Here is a 19,656-nt window from a genome sequence, read left to right as displayed (position 1 = left end):
TACACATATTCGTGGCTAAGGGGCGGGACATATCTAAGCGGTTGACCAATCACAACAGAGCAAGCCAGCTAACCAATCAGAGCAGACTGGGCTCTGGTTTCAGACAGAGGGTGAAAAGAGGTGCTGCAGCACAGGCAGTATGAGAATCATGAAGAGCTTCACAGTAGAGGCACAAAATACTAATATGAAAACCTGAAAATGAGCATAATGGGGCCCCATTAAATAAAAGCTTCAGGGCATGATCTGCACCACACTGCTGGAGGAAATAACTGAGTTCACGAACAGTAAAAAAAAGATTGCACAGTTTGCAAAAGGGACTTTTAAAGCTGCCCTTGTTTTCCTGTAACACCTGCAAGCAGAAGGGGGAGATGGAAACACACACATCTATATTTATTCAAAAGGAAGGTTTGGCTCTGGACCAATTAGCACATTTCTACCGAGATAGAAATGTGCTGGGCTTCCTTTGAACTACGTTACAGGAGCTCGGAATACATTTGCATGGAAAGAGAGTGGAGGAAAACTTCACATTTTCCTAGTTTCCTCACATATGGTGTTGCGACTTACTGTTCTTTTTATACATCAGTATTTCAAACGAATTCATCTCATAATTCTCAAATGTTAGTCGCACTTTTTCCGTCGTGTCCTTGTCCGTGAGCTCCCCGTACATGAAGCTGGAAGACACAAAGGGATATAACAATTTAAATATTTAATAGGCAACGGCACATTGGACAAGCGTGCCCGCTCTGTAATGTGGCGAGAAATGCTCGAATGAGTGATTATCATATTGTGTTAGACGTCAAGTATTCCCTGGATACACTGTGGTACTTTGTTTCCGTTCTTTTGTTTCTTTGATGACACCTTTTCTTTTCTTATCTACGTTTTCCTTTAATATTTATCTGTATGCTTTCCCAACAAAATGATCCGCCATTTATAGTTATATTTAAATTGTGCAGCCAGTGCTATTTATAGACCTTTATAGACACATATCGCATAATTATACTGTATTAAATATGAAGTAGAGGTGGGTTAAAACTCAATGAAATGTATCCTGATGGCATAAAAAAAGCTAAATTCAGCCCGAAGTATAATTAACGAAAGCACCTCTAAAAAACAAATTAGACCTGAAGATGGGTCAAGCATCCATGAGCACATTAAAGCACGGTGCGGAGAGATTCATCTCACTTTGCTTGTTACCGCCACCCTGAGTAGCAGCATGTTCCAGCAGGATCTAAATATAACTCTGAGTTTGTTATGAAATAAAAAAAGGACGGCTAAATTTAATGAGACTACATCCTGACGCTGCACAGGCTCTTCAGACCGTGCTTGATGTAATATCACTGATGAATGTCCTTCTTCAAAGAAAGAGAACAAAACAAAAACACGATTCTTCGAATGACTTTCTCGTCATGCGCGAACAATTCCCACAGGTTTGTCCCTGTATGTTTACGGGATCCAGTAAAGAATGTAAAAAACATATACATAATTGAGAAGAGACAGAGCAGTAGGGGAGGAAAAAACATCTTTGATCCACGCACATCTGCAGCAGAAGAGGAAGACATATTTGACTTGAACTCTCTGGGGAGATAGGCATACATTTTACGTTTGAGTCATCCTCAGAAACATCCAACATCCACACTCTGAATGTTTTATGGCCTCGTTATCAAACTCATAGAGATGTTTTTTTGACGCTAAAAAGAAAGACCAAATGTTTTCTTGCCTCCTTAAAAATGCAATGGCCCCCTCTTGTATTGTTTAACTGAGATAAATGAGCCCTCCTACCTATAACCAGTGGATCCAGAATGAGTTTATATTGAATTTGGAGGAGATTTCGGTACTTCACAGAAAAATGGCAAAACATGGTCAACATTTACTACCCGCGTTGAAAACGTATCTCTTTCGAAATATGATGTACTCATAGTGTTGACAGATGCACCGGCTGATAAAGGGAAACATCATGTTACTCTGGCAAAGATTATGATTTTGACCGATTAGTATTTTTCTCTTACATTTCTTTGTACTATGATTATTTGATACAAACAGTTTACTAGTTATCTATGTTATTTCAATTTTGTATGATTAACAATCATGATGAGGCTCTGCTGGAAGCCCACACTCATGTCAGATTCCTGTATTATTGTGGTTACTTATAACGTTTTTCAAAAAGACCAAATGATTGCATGGCATAGAGGTGTATTTTAATAATAAAAGTGGTTAATTATACCTATTAAACCTACTTATAAATAATCCACAGTCAGTGTTGGAAGAAGATATTTTACTACCTCAAAACAGTACTCAGTAAAAGTACTTAGTTCAACATGTTTAGACAGGACAAACAGGTATAACACATATAATAAACCTTTATCTGAAAGGAACCAAAATATATTTCAAAACAGAGGCAGATGTAATTTGGAGAATTTAGCTTGATTCAAAATAGAAAAAAAATGGATTCTTTAATACTAATTCATTTTAGGGTCTGGTGCTTATTAATAAAATATGATTGTTTTCTGATTGTATTCACTGTCATTGAATGTGCTCTCAAATACAATGTGTATGTTGCCTGTCACTTCCAGTAAATACTACAAGGGCTTATTTGCCTTGCTGCAAAGTAAACTGTTATTTACTGAAGTGTATGGTGATATTTGGATCTCAATTACAGTCAAGAGAGCTTAAGTATGTTCCCTTCCTCTTACAAACAACAAGACTGTGATCCACACAGCAACCTAAAAATAATCCTAAAATTAATCTTCACACACTCTGTTCAATATTTGTATTGGCAAGTCTTCTGAAGCTTATGCTCGGGGACCCGGGGGTCTAAATCAGTAATAGCCGCAGTGCTGGCTGTGACAAACGCCATCTCCCACAACACAAGAAATCTCCCACGGATCCTGGCAGCACCAACTGTTTCCATTTGATCCTATTAATATAGTTCTTACTGGCATGCTTTTACCAGCACAATAAACAAAATAGACCAGAATGTACTCACTTGAATAGGTATACTACTCATTTTAGATTCCCTTTTATTGCTATAGTTTCAGTTTGTTACAACCTGATTACATCACAGATTACTGTTTTACTCATCTGGTTTCTTTCTTTGAAATAAATAAAGACTAATTAGGTATCTTACTGAAGTGATGGCATTAACTCTTATCGTGAGTGGTATTCTTGTTATTTTCAATATAGAATACTTTATTGTGATTTTAACTTTGGATGATTGCAGAAGATCAGCTCTGTTGCAAACAAACATTTTCAATATTGAAATTATTTGGTTCAGCAACTCATTTTCACAAACGAACGCTATTATTTTTAGGCTATGAATGAATACACTTCGTGCCTTCAACGTCACCACTGAGATAAAGATTGACTACTGTTCGGCATTATGACGTTGTCGTAGTCTCATAGCAAAAGCCTTTTTTAAGACACTTAAAAGCTTCAACAAAACCCATTCAAAAACCCCATTGACTTCAAAACAAGGGTACAGGAAGTGCAACATTTTTTTCCTAATTTCCAGGTTCTCAGAATCATTCCTGCCGCATTGTTAGCTTTTTTTATCTGGTACCATCATAATGCAAAAGAACTGCTAAACTAATAACATCCACATCAGCTGTATTTTGTGTTTAATGCTCATTATCAAATATCACCATGTCAACACACTGATCTCACATGATGTACAGGGTGAACATCATACCATCTTAATATCAGCCCTTACATTGCCAACACATTTTGCTCAGCAGCTGATGTATAAGCTCATCATTCATTCTGCTAATTAATACGGCATTATGCACGAGAATCACATCTGAAAACACTGCACTTGTGCAATGAGAACGTTCAGCATCATATCCCTTTCTCTTAAAATAAGCCAAAATATTCCATAGAGGAAACCCACAGACATGAAACACGCACTGGCACAGGGAACTTGGAGCAAAGTGAAGAGCTGCACACACCTGCACCCGGTTATCATCCTCGAATAACTCTCTCTACCAATTACCTCTAAATAAGGATGCTCCGCCTGGTGTTAAGAAGTGCAAATACAAACACACTCAAAAAGATACATAGCATTGAAAATGGCCTCTACAGTGGCACACATAAACCTATTGAATTCTCAGAAGAAACCGAACACTGCAGCAAGAGTCTATTTCTATGTGTGATACAGGGATCTAAATGAAACCTCCACACAGTGTTTTACTGCAGGCACTTTTAAGATAAAAAAAACTTGTAGGTGGGGGGTGCTAGTGAAATAATTTCAGGGAAAAAAAAGAAAAAGTTTGAGAAACACTGCGCCAGTGGTTTGTCAAAGAAAAAAAATGTCTATGTTAACGTTATTATTAATAATAATTACAAAAAAAAAATTATAAAAAAAAGTAATAACGTTTTTTTTATAATTTTTTTTTTTTTTTTTTTCATTTTTATTTTGTAATCATCTCGCGACCCCCACTTTGGGAACCCCTGCTCTATCTGACACTGTTGTATAACTTTAGCAATAGCATGATTATTTTAGCTTTGCCAGCCAAGATGAGGCTCATCTAGATTAAAGACAGCTGTAGGTTAGCCAAAACGACTTCTTATAATGTCACTGGCTAATCTTGAACTTATATCTAATACAGCTAAATATAAAAAGTGTTAGTATCGTATATTAAGTCTTTAGAGTTTGGTAAACTTTACTTTATAAGTTGTGTTTTATATGCTCTCATCAGTTTCTGTGAACTATAAACATTGTTCCTACCTGCAGGTGCTGCTTTTCTGCATCACCTCTGCTCTGTGATACCCCGACAGCTTGCAGAAACCATCGTTGCTGTAGACGATGGGCCAGTCTACTATCTGAGCGTTTCCCAGGACAAAGTTGGTATCTGTTTAGAAGTGAACAGGAATGAAGGGTGAATACACTTGAAGGGTTGCAGTGTTTCCTAAAAACTCAACAATATCAAAGTAGTTTTGGGTAGGGAAAAGGTTTTTCAATCTAAATCAAAGTCAAAGATTTTGTGGAGCTGCAACTAAATAAACATTGCAAGAGTTTTCAAAGAATGACGGGACATAACTAAACAGCAAATATTGGGGCATAAAAAAATTAGTGCCTATCTTTAAAAATGTGTTATTGTTGAAAATAATATTTCACAGATTCTTGGCACAAATTCCTCGGTTTCAAAACTAATGATTTAACTTTCCTTCATACTGCTGAATGTTTATTAAACAAATTTCTTTAAATGCATATTTTCTTTTGTAATGTTTCCCTCACACCAAAGAGTTTCATTAATGTCCATGATGGTCTACGGCACATTACACACTCCACATGGGGCACTGGCACACAAATGTAGGCCAAACAGATTTTTTGTTATGTAGTAAACATCCGAACATCTGCTACCTGACGTTTTTATTAGTATTTCCTTGTTCATTTTTGAAGGAATATCTTGGGATTCTACATTTCCTATGTAGACTGAGAGTAATTTAGCTTTCAGAAGTGTTTGGGAAAAACAAGTGAGTACTTGTGTTTGTGATTAAATAGTCTGAGTTATTGCTGATAGTATGAAGTAATTAGGTTTCCATTATTGGACAGTATAGTCTACAAATATTCATAGCCGCGGTCATCGATTTTTAAATGTCATGAAAACAGAGTACATTAATTCTCATATGGCACATTTTGCATATTCAAATGTTAGCAAAGCCTTCAAGCAAAAGATATGAATGGTCGAAAATGTTAATAAACCTAAGTGATCATTGAATCATTTGTATTTTGCTTCAGCCTTTCTCAAAACCTAATCAACTATTGTTACTCTGTGTCATTACTTAAACTCCAATTTGTTCTTAAATGTCATTATTCATTAACTAAAAGGAAAATGCCAGCGGATTTGGTTACTGGCTTTTTGGATTAAGTATGATTGAAACAAATATGCAAATAATTCCACTGTTCAGTTTTTGCTTTGTAAAAATATGCAACTGATTATGAGCGTAATTTAGACTTGAAAATACTAAAGCTTAAAATGTAACATTATTTTAAAGCAGTATAGTGGTACTTTAAGGACAATTGTGCAAGACTTCATGGACAAATTAATCTGCTTTTTGCCATTTTGATATTTCTTATCAAATAAATACCATCAATACCAAAATGTGCATAACTTATTTGTGTAAATTCCTTCCTAGGATACAAAATTGAGATTGAGTTCCAGGATTATTTTTGACATTTAAACATATCTAAAAGTAAAACGATCTAATATCCATTCACATAAAATTGGCAAATAAAAAGGAAAACAAAGGGAAAATGTACTGGCTTTAAATGGGAAAGTAAATGTGATGATGACTGGGGGTAAAACCAAAAAAAATAATAAAACCTGTATGGAAATTCCCAAAGCTGCGCAGAAACTACAACAATGTGACGACACGGGGTTGAAAGAGCAGGAGAAGGAGTTAAAAACACCTTGCACAAAACACATAGAAATAGCATTTCCCATATTACATAAATATTCAGTCAACACCAAATAAAAACACTTTGAAATTACAAATGCAAGCATGAGAAAACTGACGACAAATATGAAGCACGAGACGTTCTATGCCAACGTGTTATTTTACAATGATCAGATGAATGTTAAACTTAAAGAAAGTCCAAAGCTCCAGTACTATAATCAGCCCTGGATTTGCTGTGTTGTATATCATTTAAATTATTTATTAATCTTAACATGTTAAGTTAGTTAGTTAAGTGTTTGGTAAATTAACATCATTTGGTATAGAACATTTAGTGGTGCATTACAAAGAGAAAGATACTGTCAAGAAAACATAAGCAGCACACCAAACTAAACTGTATAGTACCTGTCTGTTTATGTGACAGTGTCCAAACTGAAATATTTGAAAAAGAAACAAGGTTAAAAGATTACATTGACAAATATCTGTTGAGTGTCAGACAAAAAAGAATGGACGTGTCAACCAAAAACATAACACAACACTGTGAATTGGCAATCCTCACTGTTTATCGCTAGCTAACGTGAGAATAACAGCTGTTTCGTAAAAAAAACGTAAGCTCAACAGAAATAAGTGTTACTATTAAGGTAGACTTATGATAATTAAAGATGTATTTATAATTTTTGAGCCACTAAGGGGCAGATCAACTCAGAAACAGGCTGACACAGCTAGCATTATTTGTTGCGGCTAACGCATTAGCATACAGTTACTTAGGCTACATGCAGCACACTTGGTGAAACTTGGCATTCATTTGAAGTCATCTTTCTGGCCAACAGATGAATGTAGGTCTTATATTTACTCTTCTTATAGCTTTCTTACCAACTTCTGAAAGAAACGTTGCTCTTTAGCCGCTAATATTCAGCCGTCTTAAGCTAATGTAGTCGCTAACTTTGTTTGTCGGCCATTTTAATGCTGGAAAGGCCAAAATAATCAGCTAAGCAAAGCAAAAATTCTCCATAGAGCTACAAAGTTCATATAACTACAAAACGTAGTCATTTGAATCAATGTAAATCAACATAATATGTATTTAATTGGCTTTTTCAACTCACTGTTTAGCTGTTGGGCCGCAACTTAACATTTTTGGTTCACTCTTGCACCCATGGGGTTATTTTTGGCTGCAGCAGGAAGCTCTTTTCAGTGAATAAAGGCTTTAAATCCCACTGTACCCTACCTGCTCAGCAGCAAACTGCAGTCAGGGACAGTAAGTGACAAGCTGGTAAACATATTGAAGCATTTATCAGCTAAAGAGACAGAGAAGAGAAAGATATTTCCCTTAGGAGTGGTAAGAGAGCCAAAACACAGCTGAAATTGAGTGAATATTTGACTTGAAATTGGCAAGACACACAACTTCAATGAATGCCAATATTGCTTCGTCAACTTAAAAGGTGAGATGTCAATGTTGTGTTTGCAACTTTAAGCCAACCCTAAAGTTGCCACAGTTAGTAAATGCAGGTTTAATTGAATTTAAAGGGTCCCTTGTGGATATGCAGTACTGACAAGGGTAGTGTAGCAGAACCACAGTATAGTGCACAACTCGAGCCCTCAGAGTCAATTAGTTGTCCATAATAGTTGTTGCTTCACCGGCAAAATGAACTGCCTTCATTATCTTCCTACTCACATTCTCCTGCTGCTCCTTACCTTTCAACATTTCAACCTCTGAATAAACATCACCATATAGCTACATAGGATTAACAAGACCCACAAGATGTAGGTTTTGCCGATTTCACTGAGACAAACAGCATGTTAGGTGGTCAAAAACTGAATACGGCCAAATGGCCGACCGTATTCAGTTGTTATCATTCTAATTGCTTAGACGAGGGGAAATGGGCATACCTCTACCCAAATGTGAAATTGAAACGCATTTGTTGCCGTTTTCAACATGAGTTCATTGTAATGAGTCATAACAAATTAAGTTTGGGTTTCATACTGGACACGAACACCATGGCTGGAAGTCTGGCCTTTAGATGTGGAAAATAATAAAACAAATTGATTAATGACATAGTTATAGTTATAGATAGAGACTTTAAATGGCTTTTGTTACTGCTTTCCACCATTCAGTCCAAACCTACTAGCAGGTGCAGCAGGCTTCTTGTTATCCATGAGGCTGATAACCATTGATAACACCCATCCAATGGGCTGATAACCTAAAGATGGGTGAAATTAAATGTTAAATTGCTCGATGCAGGTCCCTGTAAATTGCCCAGGTTAGTTTACTGGCCTTATTCACAAACACTATAATGGAACAAAGTTATCATTATTGCAACTATATGCATTTCCTCCAATACATAAAGAAACATATATTATGTAACAACAAACTTCTGTTTTAATGTAGAGTTAAATTTAGGCGGTGACCTAAATTTAGGCGGTGACCTAAAAGAGCCAAAATGAAAATCCAAAATAGAGACAGAAAAGTAAGTGCTATAATTTTGAACATTGAAAGAAAGGAATAAAGGAACATCTCATCGTCTGTGAACGCCCACCCACCGCTGGGTCTCTCACAAGTCAATTGTGTCAATCCACTGTGTCTCAGTGGCATCCTGCAGATTATAGCCTTAGCTCTTTTGTTTCTAGCTTGGGAGAGATTTACTCCTCGCAAATCCATGGATCGCCCAAGGTCATAGGAAAAACATGCATGTGCTTTTATTTTTAAAGGTTACATTTTCCTTTCTTTTATTATTTATTTATTATTCACTTTAGGGATTCAGATTCTCACACTGTTCATCTAAAGAAAGCCTGGCTCTAGAGACATATTCAGCCTTTCCGCACAAGTTGTTCCCTTCTCTCATAACACATTTTAATGGAGATATGTGGAGCAGACGTGTATACACAAACACACAAGTTTGTGTGGCATACCTCTGCGGGACACGATTATACATTATAGGAAAGAACCTCCAAACCTAATTTTGACTATAGCCCATTAAAAAGGGAAATCATTATAGCTCAAGCCAATGAGCTGGTGTGTGTCCATAATTGTCTCCAAACGTTGTTCGTGACAGAAACGTACGCGGCGTGCTGGTTTAGTTTCACAGCTAGCTGTCCAGTGTCATAACTCTCCAGTAGGTCCTGTCACTTCAGATTGATCTTATAATACATAGCCAAAGGATTACCGACACTCATATTTCCAAAATCACTGCAAGATTTCTATCAAAGTTTGCTAAATTTCAGCTATCATAGGTAGTATATCTGCTTCACATTCTGAACCCCATATTGTGCACCAATTGGCCAATAAATGAATCCCATGCATCTCAGGTACAAAACAAGTAATAAGAAAAAAATTAACATGTGAACAATAAAGTATATAAATAAACATATGTTACATGAGTAACTCATCATTGTGGTTAGCCTTCCTTCTGTGCTATGTAATGTTGTATCCACTGGTTTTAACAAAGGTCTGAAATGTGTGCTTCAAACTGCTTTTTTTATGAATTAAGATAGAATCCAATACAGTGAAAACAATTAAACCATTCTCATCCATTTCCCCAAATAGATCCAACCCCTTTATCTTGGGATAGTTAATAAAGCATTAGCTGATCTAAGACAATATGAACAAAAGCGTAATAGTTTCATTTAAACCAATAGCCTATTGGGGAAATCGTGGTGAATAAAAACAAATGGATTAGTGTCTTTGCACAAGCTGATCTACTCTGACATAACTTGTTTTTAGAAATGAATAAGTATTACACTTGATTATTTTTGCATATTTTTGGTCCATTTTATTGTTTAATGAAGGCTTCCAGTGGCTTTATGTAACCAGTAGGCTACCTCTAATGTCTAATGTCTGATTGTTACTGGCTTTCTCTCTCAACGCACTCCTGCAGGGACTCCGTATTGGGAACAGGAGATTTATCAGAAAACGCACTGAATATTTTAACTAGAATGAATGGAAATGTGTTAACACTGAAGTTTTTGTTTATAACGAACTTTTAAATGCGCATGAAGGTAATGGCTCGGTCTCTAATTAGCCTCCATCGTTGTTCTAATTTCGTTAATTAGTTAAGTGGCTTCTCTAGACAGGCTGACGAACAATTAATGCACATGTCTATGCACCATATATATTTAGTTTTACAGTTTTAACTTTAATTTCAAGGTAGCATATTAATCCTCATCCTTACCGTTGGACCGTCTCACAATATTCTCCAAAAAAGTATTCTGCGGGGCCACAAGTCCCCTCCGACCCCCCGCCATGCTGCCTCTTCACTCAGTCGTCTGCAGGTGAATCTGTACTCCTCGAGCTGCCGCTGGTCTTCATGGTCTCTGCGGTCCTGAGGCGCTGCGTGGATGCTCTTGCAGAGGAGATATGTGTGTGTGCCTCCTCAGCCCGGTGTGTTGGCGCCTCTTTACGCACCTCATCATCCAGGAGACGAAAACAACGCCTGGGTGCATCGCGCAGGAGGGGTCGGGGCTCTGCTCCACTGCATGGAGCTCCAACCAGGACCTGCAGCGCCATCTGCCGGAGGAAACAAAGGGTTGACTACTAATTCACTGACTCCTTTAAAATAAATGTACTGTACTGTAAGACTTGGATATTTACAATGACAATGTGGTAAGATCTGACGATTAATATACGCATGAGGATTAGTGTTGTATCCATTATGTGTAAAGCTGTTCTTATAAGTTAATGTTTATTTTGTTTTCTATGCCTTGTGATGAAATCATTTCTTACTAAGGCAAATAAAAAATAAAGATATTGAGTTACTTTTACCCACTTTTCTATCACTTTATGCACCTGCTACACTAGCATTAAGAAGGGAATATTGTATACTTTACTACACACGATTGCAGATCTGAACAATTACAGATATGTTACTTTATAGATTAAGAGTTTGATTCAAAAACATTAGATTATATATTGTTCAAATCACAAATCTACTAACTAACCTTTGTGCATTTACCTTTTTGAAACTTGGTCTAAATGTTGCTGATATTTCCATATTCAAAATTAAGAATCTTGTATGTCGAAAACACGATGATGGATTTGTACGCTTGTCAACTAGATCACCTCTTTATTCCGCCTTGTTCTTCTGTTTTGGGTTTAGGTGATACTTCTGGTTTTAAGAGGCTAATGCAAACCTTCAATTTCTTGAAGACCAGTGGGCAGGAGGAAAAATCCAAAGACAACAGAGGAGGAAATGACTGCAAATTGTCGATTATTTCCAGCGAAATGTGACACAATATTTCAGTCCCTAAACCTCGAAAACCTTGTCTAACTAACAATTAATCTCTTAAATGACATGTGCAGGATTCAGGCATGGAAAAGCAGATTAAAACTGTGATCTGTGTTTAACATTTTCAGTGTAGAGTGTACCAAACTCTATAAAATAGAGAAAAACTGTCAGGAAAGCTTCATGCAGAGCAACCAGGAGGATTGTAAGTTAATTTTTCATGGATTAGTCTCTTACATTCAGGTTCTTGAAATGGGTGTCCCAAAGGTGAAGCAAAACTAAGAAATTAGGATTTTTATTTCCTGCAGTAGAATTGGCCTTTTTAAAGACCACACTTTTTCACACGCTCATTAATCCTGTTCAAATATGTTGGACCCTGCAGTGCCCATACTAAGACGGACCTCAAATAAACTGCTGGTGACAATATCCTTCAAAACATCACACCCTAAAAATACTCTTTGCAACAAAAGAATAATCTTACAGCTGTGTTTTTATGTCCCATCAGTTTGTTCACTGGGTTCACCTGATGTTGCAGGTGGTGTAAATCAGACTGGATGGCTACACCCATCAGGCTCTGTGTGCTGCAGAGAAGCACAGGATAATGCATGATTGTCCTACTGTAAAAGGAATACAAAAAAATATGGGCAATGATGTCGTTTGTAAAATGGTGCCAATGCCTACTAGCTTTCAAAAACCTTAAAAAGGTTATGAAAGTAAAAGCGGGATAATCAACTTCCTGTAGTTATGTATAATTGTTGTAACGCAAAAGGGGTAATGTAATGGCAATAACTGTTATCTGACAAGCCATTGACACAATATCATGCATGAGTAAAACTAAGGTTGTCATTGAGGGTCAAAATTCCTGCACTTAAAGTAAAAGGTATCATAATCCCAGCATGGTGTATCTCTTCTAAACATACGTTAGCTCCCCACAACGCCAATAGTATTACTTTGAGAATCCAATAATGAAGAAAGATTATTTCACAAACCTTGAAAATGTCTTCCTCCCTGGATCTTCTAACTTCAAAAGGGATTACACAGTCTAGTTTCAGCTACAATTTGGCTTACTGGCAGTAAGAACAAATCTATTAAAGTGAAATTACCAGTAGTAAAAAATTACATAATTTTGCCCCAACCTCCCCACACTATTTACACAATTCCTCCTACATTTATCTCATGCAACACACTTGAGTAGTTCGTATAATTATGGAGACTTGAAAGCCCATTTATTTAACGAGAGCTGAAAGAAGGACCCACAGATCAGGTGTGTTAATGTTAAGCAGTTTTTATCCAATGAGCATCACTGAGTGTGGAGCTATTACAGTCCTGTTGCAGGGTAGATTCAGACTGATGCAAAAACACAAAAAGATTACACATTTGTTTCACGGAGGCGGATGGAGTCTTGATTAATGACTTTTCATGGTGTCTTTTCAACTGCCATGCAAAATCTTGATTCCATGAAACCAAGCTTTCTTGCACAAACACACGATATGTCACATTGTGAAGACAGTCCCATCTCCCATCGCCTTAACTTGACCACGTCTTGGTGATATTGAGGTGACTCAGATGATCCGTGATGCTCTTGTGTTGGGGGAAATTGCAGAACTTGGCCTCTTTGATCTTGATCCAGTTCTTGGCTCTGCGCTCCACGGCGTGGCAGTACTCCTGCTCCGGGGTCATGTACGGCCGGCTTATCCAGTACTCGTTCTCCCTCTCACGCTCCAGGTGCTTCACCGTGTTGCGTGTCATCTGCCACGTTACCGCCCGTGGACGACGATGCTTTCCAATCCACTGCTTCCCAGGGATGCTGTTCCTCAGAAGCATCAGGGTGAGGAACATGGTGGGTAGTTATTTCTGAAAAGGGGAAATAGTTTATGGCTTTAATGAAAGTGGTACAAGACAATTACCCATAATAAGCACAACTGTAGAGAAGAAGTGAAGTCATCTTTGATGCAAAAAAGGCCAAAGATATCTGAAATCAGCATCTCAAATACAGATGTTTTCTGCTTTCCTTTGTTTTATATACCATATTAAAAGTGAATGTTTGTACATTTTGCACAGACAAAACAATCCTGGAGTTTAAGAAATTGAGGACATGTTTCACCTTTTGTCATTTTATAAACCAAACACTTTAAGAGATTAATTCCAAAACCATCTGCAGATCTATAGATAAATAAAGCGGTACAGCCAGATATAGAAGACTTCAGTATTTAAAAAGGCACTTACACAGCAGACAGTTTGACTCTCAATAGGAAAAGCACAGGTGTTAGTAATAACATTAATAATGGCTTTGTTACAGTGTCCGAGTAAATCATGACAGTGAGCCAGCAGTAGCAGGAGCCTGAGATATTAAGCCTTTAATATATGGTGACAGTGTAGCAATGAAAGGAAATGAGGGAGAGAGAGCAGCAACAAGTGTTCACGGCTGGATTTGAACCGGGAACGCTGCGGTACATGGTCAGCATCTCAACCCCCGAAACCAGAGGAGCTTCAGATTGAACTCTGTGCAGAACAATCAAGGCTGCATGAATTTACAACCCGAGGCTAAATCATCCCGCTCTCCTCACTGAGAAAAAAGGGGAGTGAGATTCAGTCTGCACTTAAGAGTGATTGAGGTGTAATGTGCTACAAAAAGTACAGGAGTGATGGAGATGTTGATCAAGAAGCATCAGGGCACAGAGCTCTGAGGAAGAAAAGGGTCCAATCAGTCAAAGTAAATTAAACCCCCCCCCCCCCCCCCCCCCCCGTGGGTCATCAGGGTGCGGAGACTTTCATGTTGTAAATAAAATCTGCACTTAAAGAGAAATGAGAGCATTTCTTCAGCTTGATTTTTGTCGCTCTAAACCACAAGTAAAACACGAACAGAAATATAACTTAACAGTGTCACAGTGTCATGTAAAATGTTAGTGTATGTTCAAGCCATTCACTGGGGGTGTGAATCTTTCAGTATCTCACCATTTGATTTGATTCTTGAGGTCACGATTCAATTCAAAATCTTTTCTTGATTTAAGGTATAGATGTTACCTATTTCAAGATCTTACCCACTCCACTGTGTTCTAATAAAGACAGTGTGGCAGATAATGGCATGAGAGCCGAGTGAAGTGATGAAAGATTAATGTGAAAGTTCAACTGATTGAATAATGTTAACGCACAAAGACAAAAGGGTATCATTTATTCCCTCTCAAGTAATATTCTTTTCCAAATACAGCTCCATGCTCAGTGACTAATAATTGACCTGTGGCACACTGAGTCATGGATTTTAATACATTTTCAGAGCAACAACTTCAACAGCTTCATCTCCCAAGGGTTACGAGGGTTATTGTGTAAACAGTGTAACCATAAAACAGTTGAAAGCTGTTATAATCAGTATTTATTATTAACAATGAGTCACTTGACTTTGTGTGAAAGGGGATCCAGCTTTTGAGAGACAAATCCACAGATTAGAGCTGTGCAATTAATTGTATTTTAATCTCGATTTTGGCTTGCAACGATTACAAAAACAACGTAATCGAAATAAAACAATTATTTCTCTGCGTGCGCTTTCGCCCCTCCCTAAAAGCCCCCTCGGCCAGGTTGTGAGTGACAATAGTTGTGTGAGTTCAGCGCTGGCAGATGGCAGAACAAGAGCAACTCGTGACCAAGAAAGGTAAAACTAATTCCGCTGTTTGGAAATACTTTGGGTTTAAGGAGTCCGACGTGGAACAAAAGAAAGTACAGTGCAGCAGGGGCGGCTGGCCATCTGTGTGTTCTGGACAATCACAGACGGCCGGCTCAGCCCGCTTTTTTTTTTTTTTAAACGTCATCATTTCAGTTGCGCTTTACAGTGCAACGGCCTACTCAACCAGCTCGCAAAGACACAAAGATATAACCAGTGTTGGGCAAGTTACTTCCAAAATGTAATATATTACATATTACTTATTACTCTCTTTTGAAAGTAATAAGTTACATTACAATATTACTGTCTCTGAAATGTAATGAGTTACACTACTTTAGTTACTTTCACCAAAATAACCGCAAAAGAATAGCTAGGTATTTTAAATGCTAAAATGTAGTTTAGTGCAGCTCATTATGCATCCAGTGAAGGGCAATGTGGTATAGCGTAACAACTGTGTAGGCCCTTAAGGCTACTAACAACTTGTATTACAGGGCTTAGTTGAATACTCGATTCTGATTGTAAATTCTTAACATGTGACACGTTGTTAATACAGCAGTACAGACCACTGTCAAGGACTATAATGAAGGTTAACATATTGTAAATCAAGGCAAATATTATTTAAACCATGCTCATGGTTTGAAATGGCAAACATTGAAAGGCAAAAGTATTATTAAAACCATGTATCCTACTACATCATCACCTTGGTCCCATCATATACGCTGGGAAGAGAATATTTACTGTGCTTGAAAACTGGTATCACATCATCATGTGAGGTTGACTTTGTGACCTGGAGAACATTTCAGCTGCAACATCAGCTCGTTGAAAATAAGCTTGGGATATGAGATATTTTTGTAGCCATTCGTGGTGAAGGCATCTGTGCTATTGTATGCATTATTTTTGACCCAACATTTCTACAGGCATGTCAGAATATGGTACTATTTTCACATGAATATTCTAACCATTGTCTATTTTTATACCAATTTTTTTTGCTGCAAAATGACTGCCTTACCCCACTGTACAGGCGGGTAGTTGTTTAGATATACCTGGCACCTGCGGGCCGCAGAGGGGCGACGTAGTTTCGGGCGACGAAGACTGCTGCTACGGAGCCGGCGAGTCAGGCGGGAGTAAGCTAGTGTACACAACGGAGGGTAACGTGATGTCCGCATCTGACCTGTTGCTACTGTCTGCAGTAGATGCAGTGTTGCTGGCGTTTAGTGATGGTTGCTTTAACAATTTTCGTATAAATGATTATCCACAGATCAGATGTGTGTCACTGCTGTGGAAGCACTTTGGAAATGATGCACGCGCAGCGGAGCAGGTCACGCGCACCTGACACAATTTGTTTTTAGTATTTTTCGCTACGTTCTCTTTTTTGAATGGTTGCATAACGTTCAACTTCCCCGAAGATCTCGACGCGAAGCCTGAAGGGTAAACACCAGGTTTACTAATCTACCCACACAATTTGTCGGGTGTCGGAAATTCGGAATGTCTCGCTATGTTAGTACATTCTTAAAAAACAAAAACACCATTTAATTTCGGGTTAAAATGTGTTGTAACTGCGTTACTGAGCATTGTAACGGGTAATATATTACCCACATTTCATTAGTAATGCGTTACATTACTTCGTTACAGCAAAAAGTAATATATTACTGTAACTCCGTTACTTTTGTAACGCGTTACACCCAACACTGGATATAACACATGCCATCACATTCTACATAGCTATAGACATGTGCCCAGTTAGCACGGTTAGCAACCAGGGGTTTAAGCAACTGGCTAACACTATGGACAAGCGTTACGCGATGCCATCTCGGCATCATTTCACCAGATCTGCACTGCCTGCCCTATATGACAAATGCCGAGGGGAAGTTGAAAAAGATGTGGCTTCAGCTGAATACTTTGCAGTTGAGTTAAACTTAAAGTTCAGGGTAATCAACTGTTAAAAAGATACTGTTCAACTTTCTTTTTTTTCTTTTTTTTAAAGTTCAATAAATTGATGTTTTCAAAGTCAATGAATAATCGTATTTAATAATCGTGATATTAATATTGACCGAAATAATCGTGATTATGATTTTTGCCATAATCGAGCAGCCCTACCACAGATGCACATTTTTGGTTTCATGGCATGTACTGGTCCCCTCTAATCTCTCGTTTTCAACGCCAGCAGGGAGTGGTTTTCATCAAATAAGTCAAAACGGAGTAAGGCAGTAAGCAACTAGCTATAATGCAGCATCTAGCAGGTAAAGAGTCATATATTTCCCCAGGAGTCAGAAGACCAAGTATAAACCTACACAAATTAAGGGTCTAATGTACTTCACCAGATGGACTAAAATAAAGACAACTCCAAATTATTGTAATGCCCATGTCTGCTGGAAGAATAAATAAAGCAGTTTTTTTTACCATAAATTCGCCACATCAAGCTATCACATATTTTCGATAACGATGAATCTGCTTATTATTTTTTAAAGATGAATGGTTTGCTTTACAAAATAAGTTTTGACATTATTGAGTATTTTAATTAAAAATATATATATATATCTATTACATTTATAAATACCTATTACAGATAAGGATATCTAAATATTGCTTAAAGGTAAGGTAGGTAAGAATGGAGAAACCAGCTCGAGTGCGCTAGAATTTGAAAATACTTCCTTACAGAGCCCCTCCTCCAACACACATGAACGCGCACATGACCAATGAGGGCACGAGATAAGTTTGTGCACAGATGAAAGGCTGACAGGCAGGTAGGCCAGTTACTTTAGCCGGGCCGGCTCAGATGATTGGTCGTGCTTTCTACAGATGACGTTTTTTTATGGATTTATTCTCAAAGCACTTAAGATATTCATTGCTATCGGGATGTTAAGAGCATTCCATGGAATATAACAAAAAGTGTTTCTGAAGTGAATTACCTACCTCTCCTTTAAATAGAAAGTATTTTTTTACTTCATTACATTTAATTAAAGGTCCCCTATTATACTGTTTTTCATTAATATATTATAGGTCTCAGATATATACAAACATGTCTCTGAAGTGTTTGGCTCCAAATACCAAACAGATCATTTCAGCATCCCATAATCCCCTCTGTTTCAAAAGTGCTGATTCTCTGTCTGTTACTTTAGATGAAAATAAGGAGCCCCTCCCCACACCCCTCTGAGAGATATTTGGTTAAAAAGAACAATGGTGCTCTAGGAGGAGATTCAGGTGATAAGGTGGGGGTGGGGGGGTTACCTTGGTTGGCTAATTACACAAGCCAAAACAACGTTATGACATCATAAAGTGGCCAAAATCTGATCAGCTCATTTTCAGACAGGTTTTTATATAAATGGATCAGGACAAAAAGAGAGAGAATCTTTTTTCCTGAAACTTTCAGAATCTCTTTACACAGAGGGGACACATGTTGATGTATAAGGGACATGAAAAGTGGATTTTGCATAATAGGTGACCTTTAATACCTTTACAGATTTGGATTAACAATGTGAAACATAAACAGCACTTAAAAGTCTTTAGTTTCCCCTGGAGCTTCATTCTAGCCACCCTGCAGCAAAGTAATGAACATTAGCTGCACATTAATGCATCAATAATAATAATAATCAAAACATATAATGTATTATTCTAAATGGGTAATCTGCATAATAAGTAAGTTCACTTTTGGTACTTTGAGTATATTTTGATGCCAATACTTTTTTTACTTGAGTGATATTTTTGATTGCAGGACTTTTACTTGTACCAGAGTATTCCTACACTCTGGTACTTCTACTTTGACAAGATCTGAGTACCTTTTCCACCTCTGCCAATGTCAAGTAAAATGCTAAAACATTCACACTTTCATCATTATATCGTCTAAATGATCGTTTATATCCAATAGGTTCTGGTATGAACTCATTCAGTATATGACCTCAAAATTACAGCAACAATGATCCTGTTTATGAGCAGAATAATGCTTAATGTTTGCTAACATTAACAATCTGGTTGAGGTACAATGGGAAGCTAGCTAAACTGCTAACGATACAGTCCAAGGGCAGCGTTAAAATTGCATAATTAAATACATAAAACAGACATACAATAGTGAATCACATGTGTATAGTTTACCGTACCTTCTATGTCTGATGAATAGATTTCACTTTCCGACGATAAAATGGAAAAAAAGGACACAAATCTGACAAGAGACGATTTAGGATTGGGGCATGGGATGGGGTCATTTATGTTATTTCCGGGTTATCTACGGTGTACGAGAAAGCTCAAACTTCTTTAAAACGGTTTATACATTTCGCGAAATCATTAGATTTAGCTAAACGATGCGAGTCAGTGTACTTTCGTATCACTTTTAAAACATAACATTTACAAGAAAGGTGACTCAGAGGTTTTTTTGTTGTGTTTATTTTTAATTTAGTAAAC

The 19,656-nt window shown here is 37.5% G+C and overlaps 2 protein-coding genes across 10 annotated transcripts in view; both read right to left on the bottom strand.

Annotated features, from left to right (window-relative positions):
• Window positions 1-12,738, bottom strand: part of kcnh1a (potassium voltage-gated channel, subfamily H (eag-related), member 1a) — a 45,240-nt gene extending 32,502 nt beyond the window's left edge. For 3 of the 8 annotated variants that reach the window (XM_079690649.1, XM_079690652.1, XM_079690651.1), the window contains exons 1-5: window positions 12,088-12,738; window positions 10,557-10,891; window positions 6,796-6,822; window positions 4,721-4,844; window positions 565-671 (exon numbers count right to left, since the gene is read on the bottom strand). In XM_079690649.1, the coding sequence (XP_079546775.1) occupies window positions 565-671; window positions 4,721-4,844; window positions 6,796-6,822; window positions 10,557-10,629 (331 nt within the window). In that variant the 5' untranslated portion in view covers window positions 10,630-10,891; window positions 12,088-12,738. Of the gene's footprint in view, window positions 1-564; window positions 672-4,720; window positions 4,845-6,795; window positions 6,823-7,263; window positions 7,351-7,493; window positions 7,577-10,556; window positions 10,892-12,087 lie in introns of those variants that run through there. The other 5 variants (XM_079690653.1, XM_079690654.1, XM_079690650.1 and 2 more) reach the window with 4 other exon arrangements.
• Window positions 12,739-12,875: 137 nt separating this feature from the next.
• On the bottom strand, window positions 12,876-19,512 carry mrpl57 (mitochondrial ribosomal protein L57). 2 transcript variants are annotated; one of them, XM_079690658.1, is made up of 2 exons: window positions 19,356-19,512; window positions 12,876-13,460 (listed from the first exon to the last, which is right to left on the bottom strand). In XM_079690658.1, exon 2 carries the CDS (start codon window positions 13,443-13,445, stop codon window positions 13,134-13,136), a length of 312 nt encoding a protein of 103 aa, XP_079546784.1. In that variant the 5' UTR covers window positions 13,446-13,460; window positions 19,356-19,512; the 3' UTR covers window positions 12,876-13,133. The 2 variants fall into 2 exon arrangements, with proteins under 2 accessions (XP_079546784.1, XP_079546785.1); XM_079690659.1 differs by having other exon boundaries at window positions 19,351-19,487.
• Between the last annotated feature and the right edge of the window lie 144 nt (window positions 19,513-19,656).

The sequence above is a fragment of the Notothenia rossii genome (assembly GCF_949606895.1).
Source record: "Notothenia rossii genome assembly, chromosome: 6".
NCBI classification, from domain to species: domain Eukaryota; kingdom Metazoa; phylum Chordata; class Actinopteri; order Perciformes; family Nototheniidae; genus Notothenia; species Notothenia rossii.
This window is presented reverse-complemented; position numbering and strand designations above follow the sequence as displayed.

Bases quoted from the DNA above. Each gene is read 5' to 3' on its own strand.
- mrpl57 (XM_079690658.1), bottom strand. From the start codon at position 13,445: ATGTTCCTCACCCTGATGCTTCTGAGGAACAGCATCCCTGGGAAGCAG.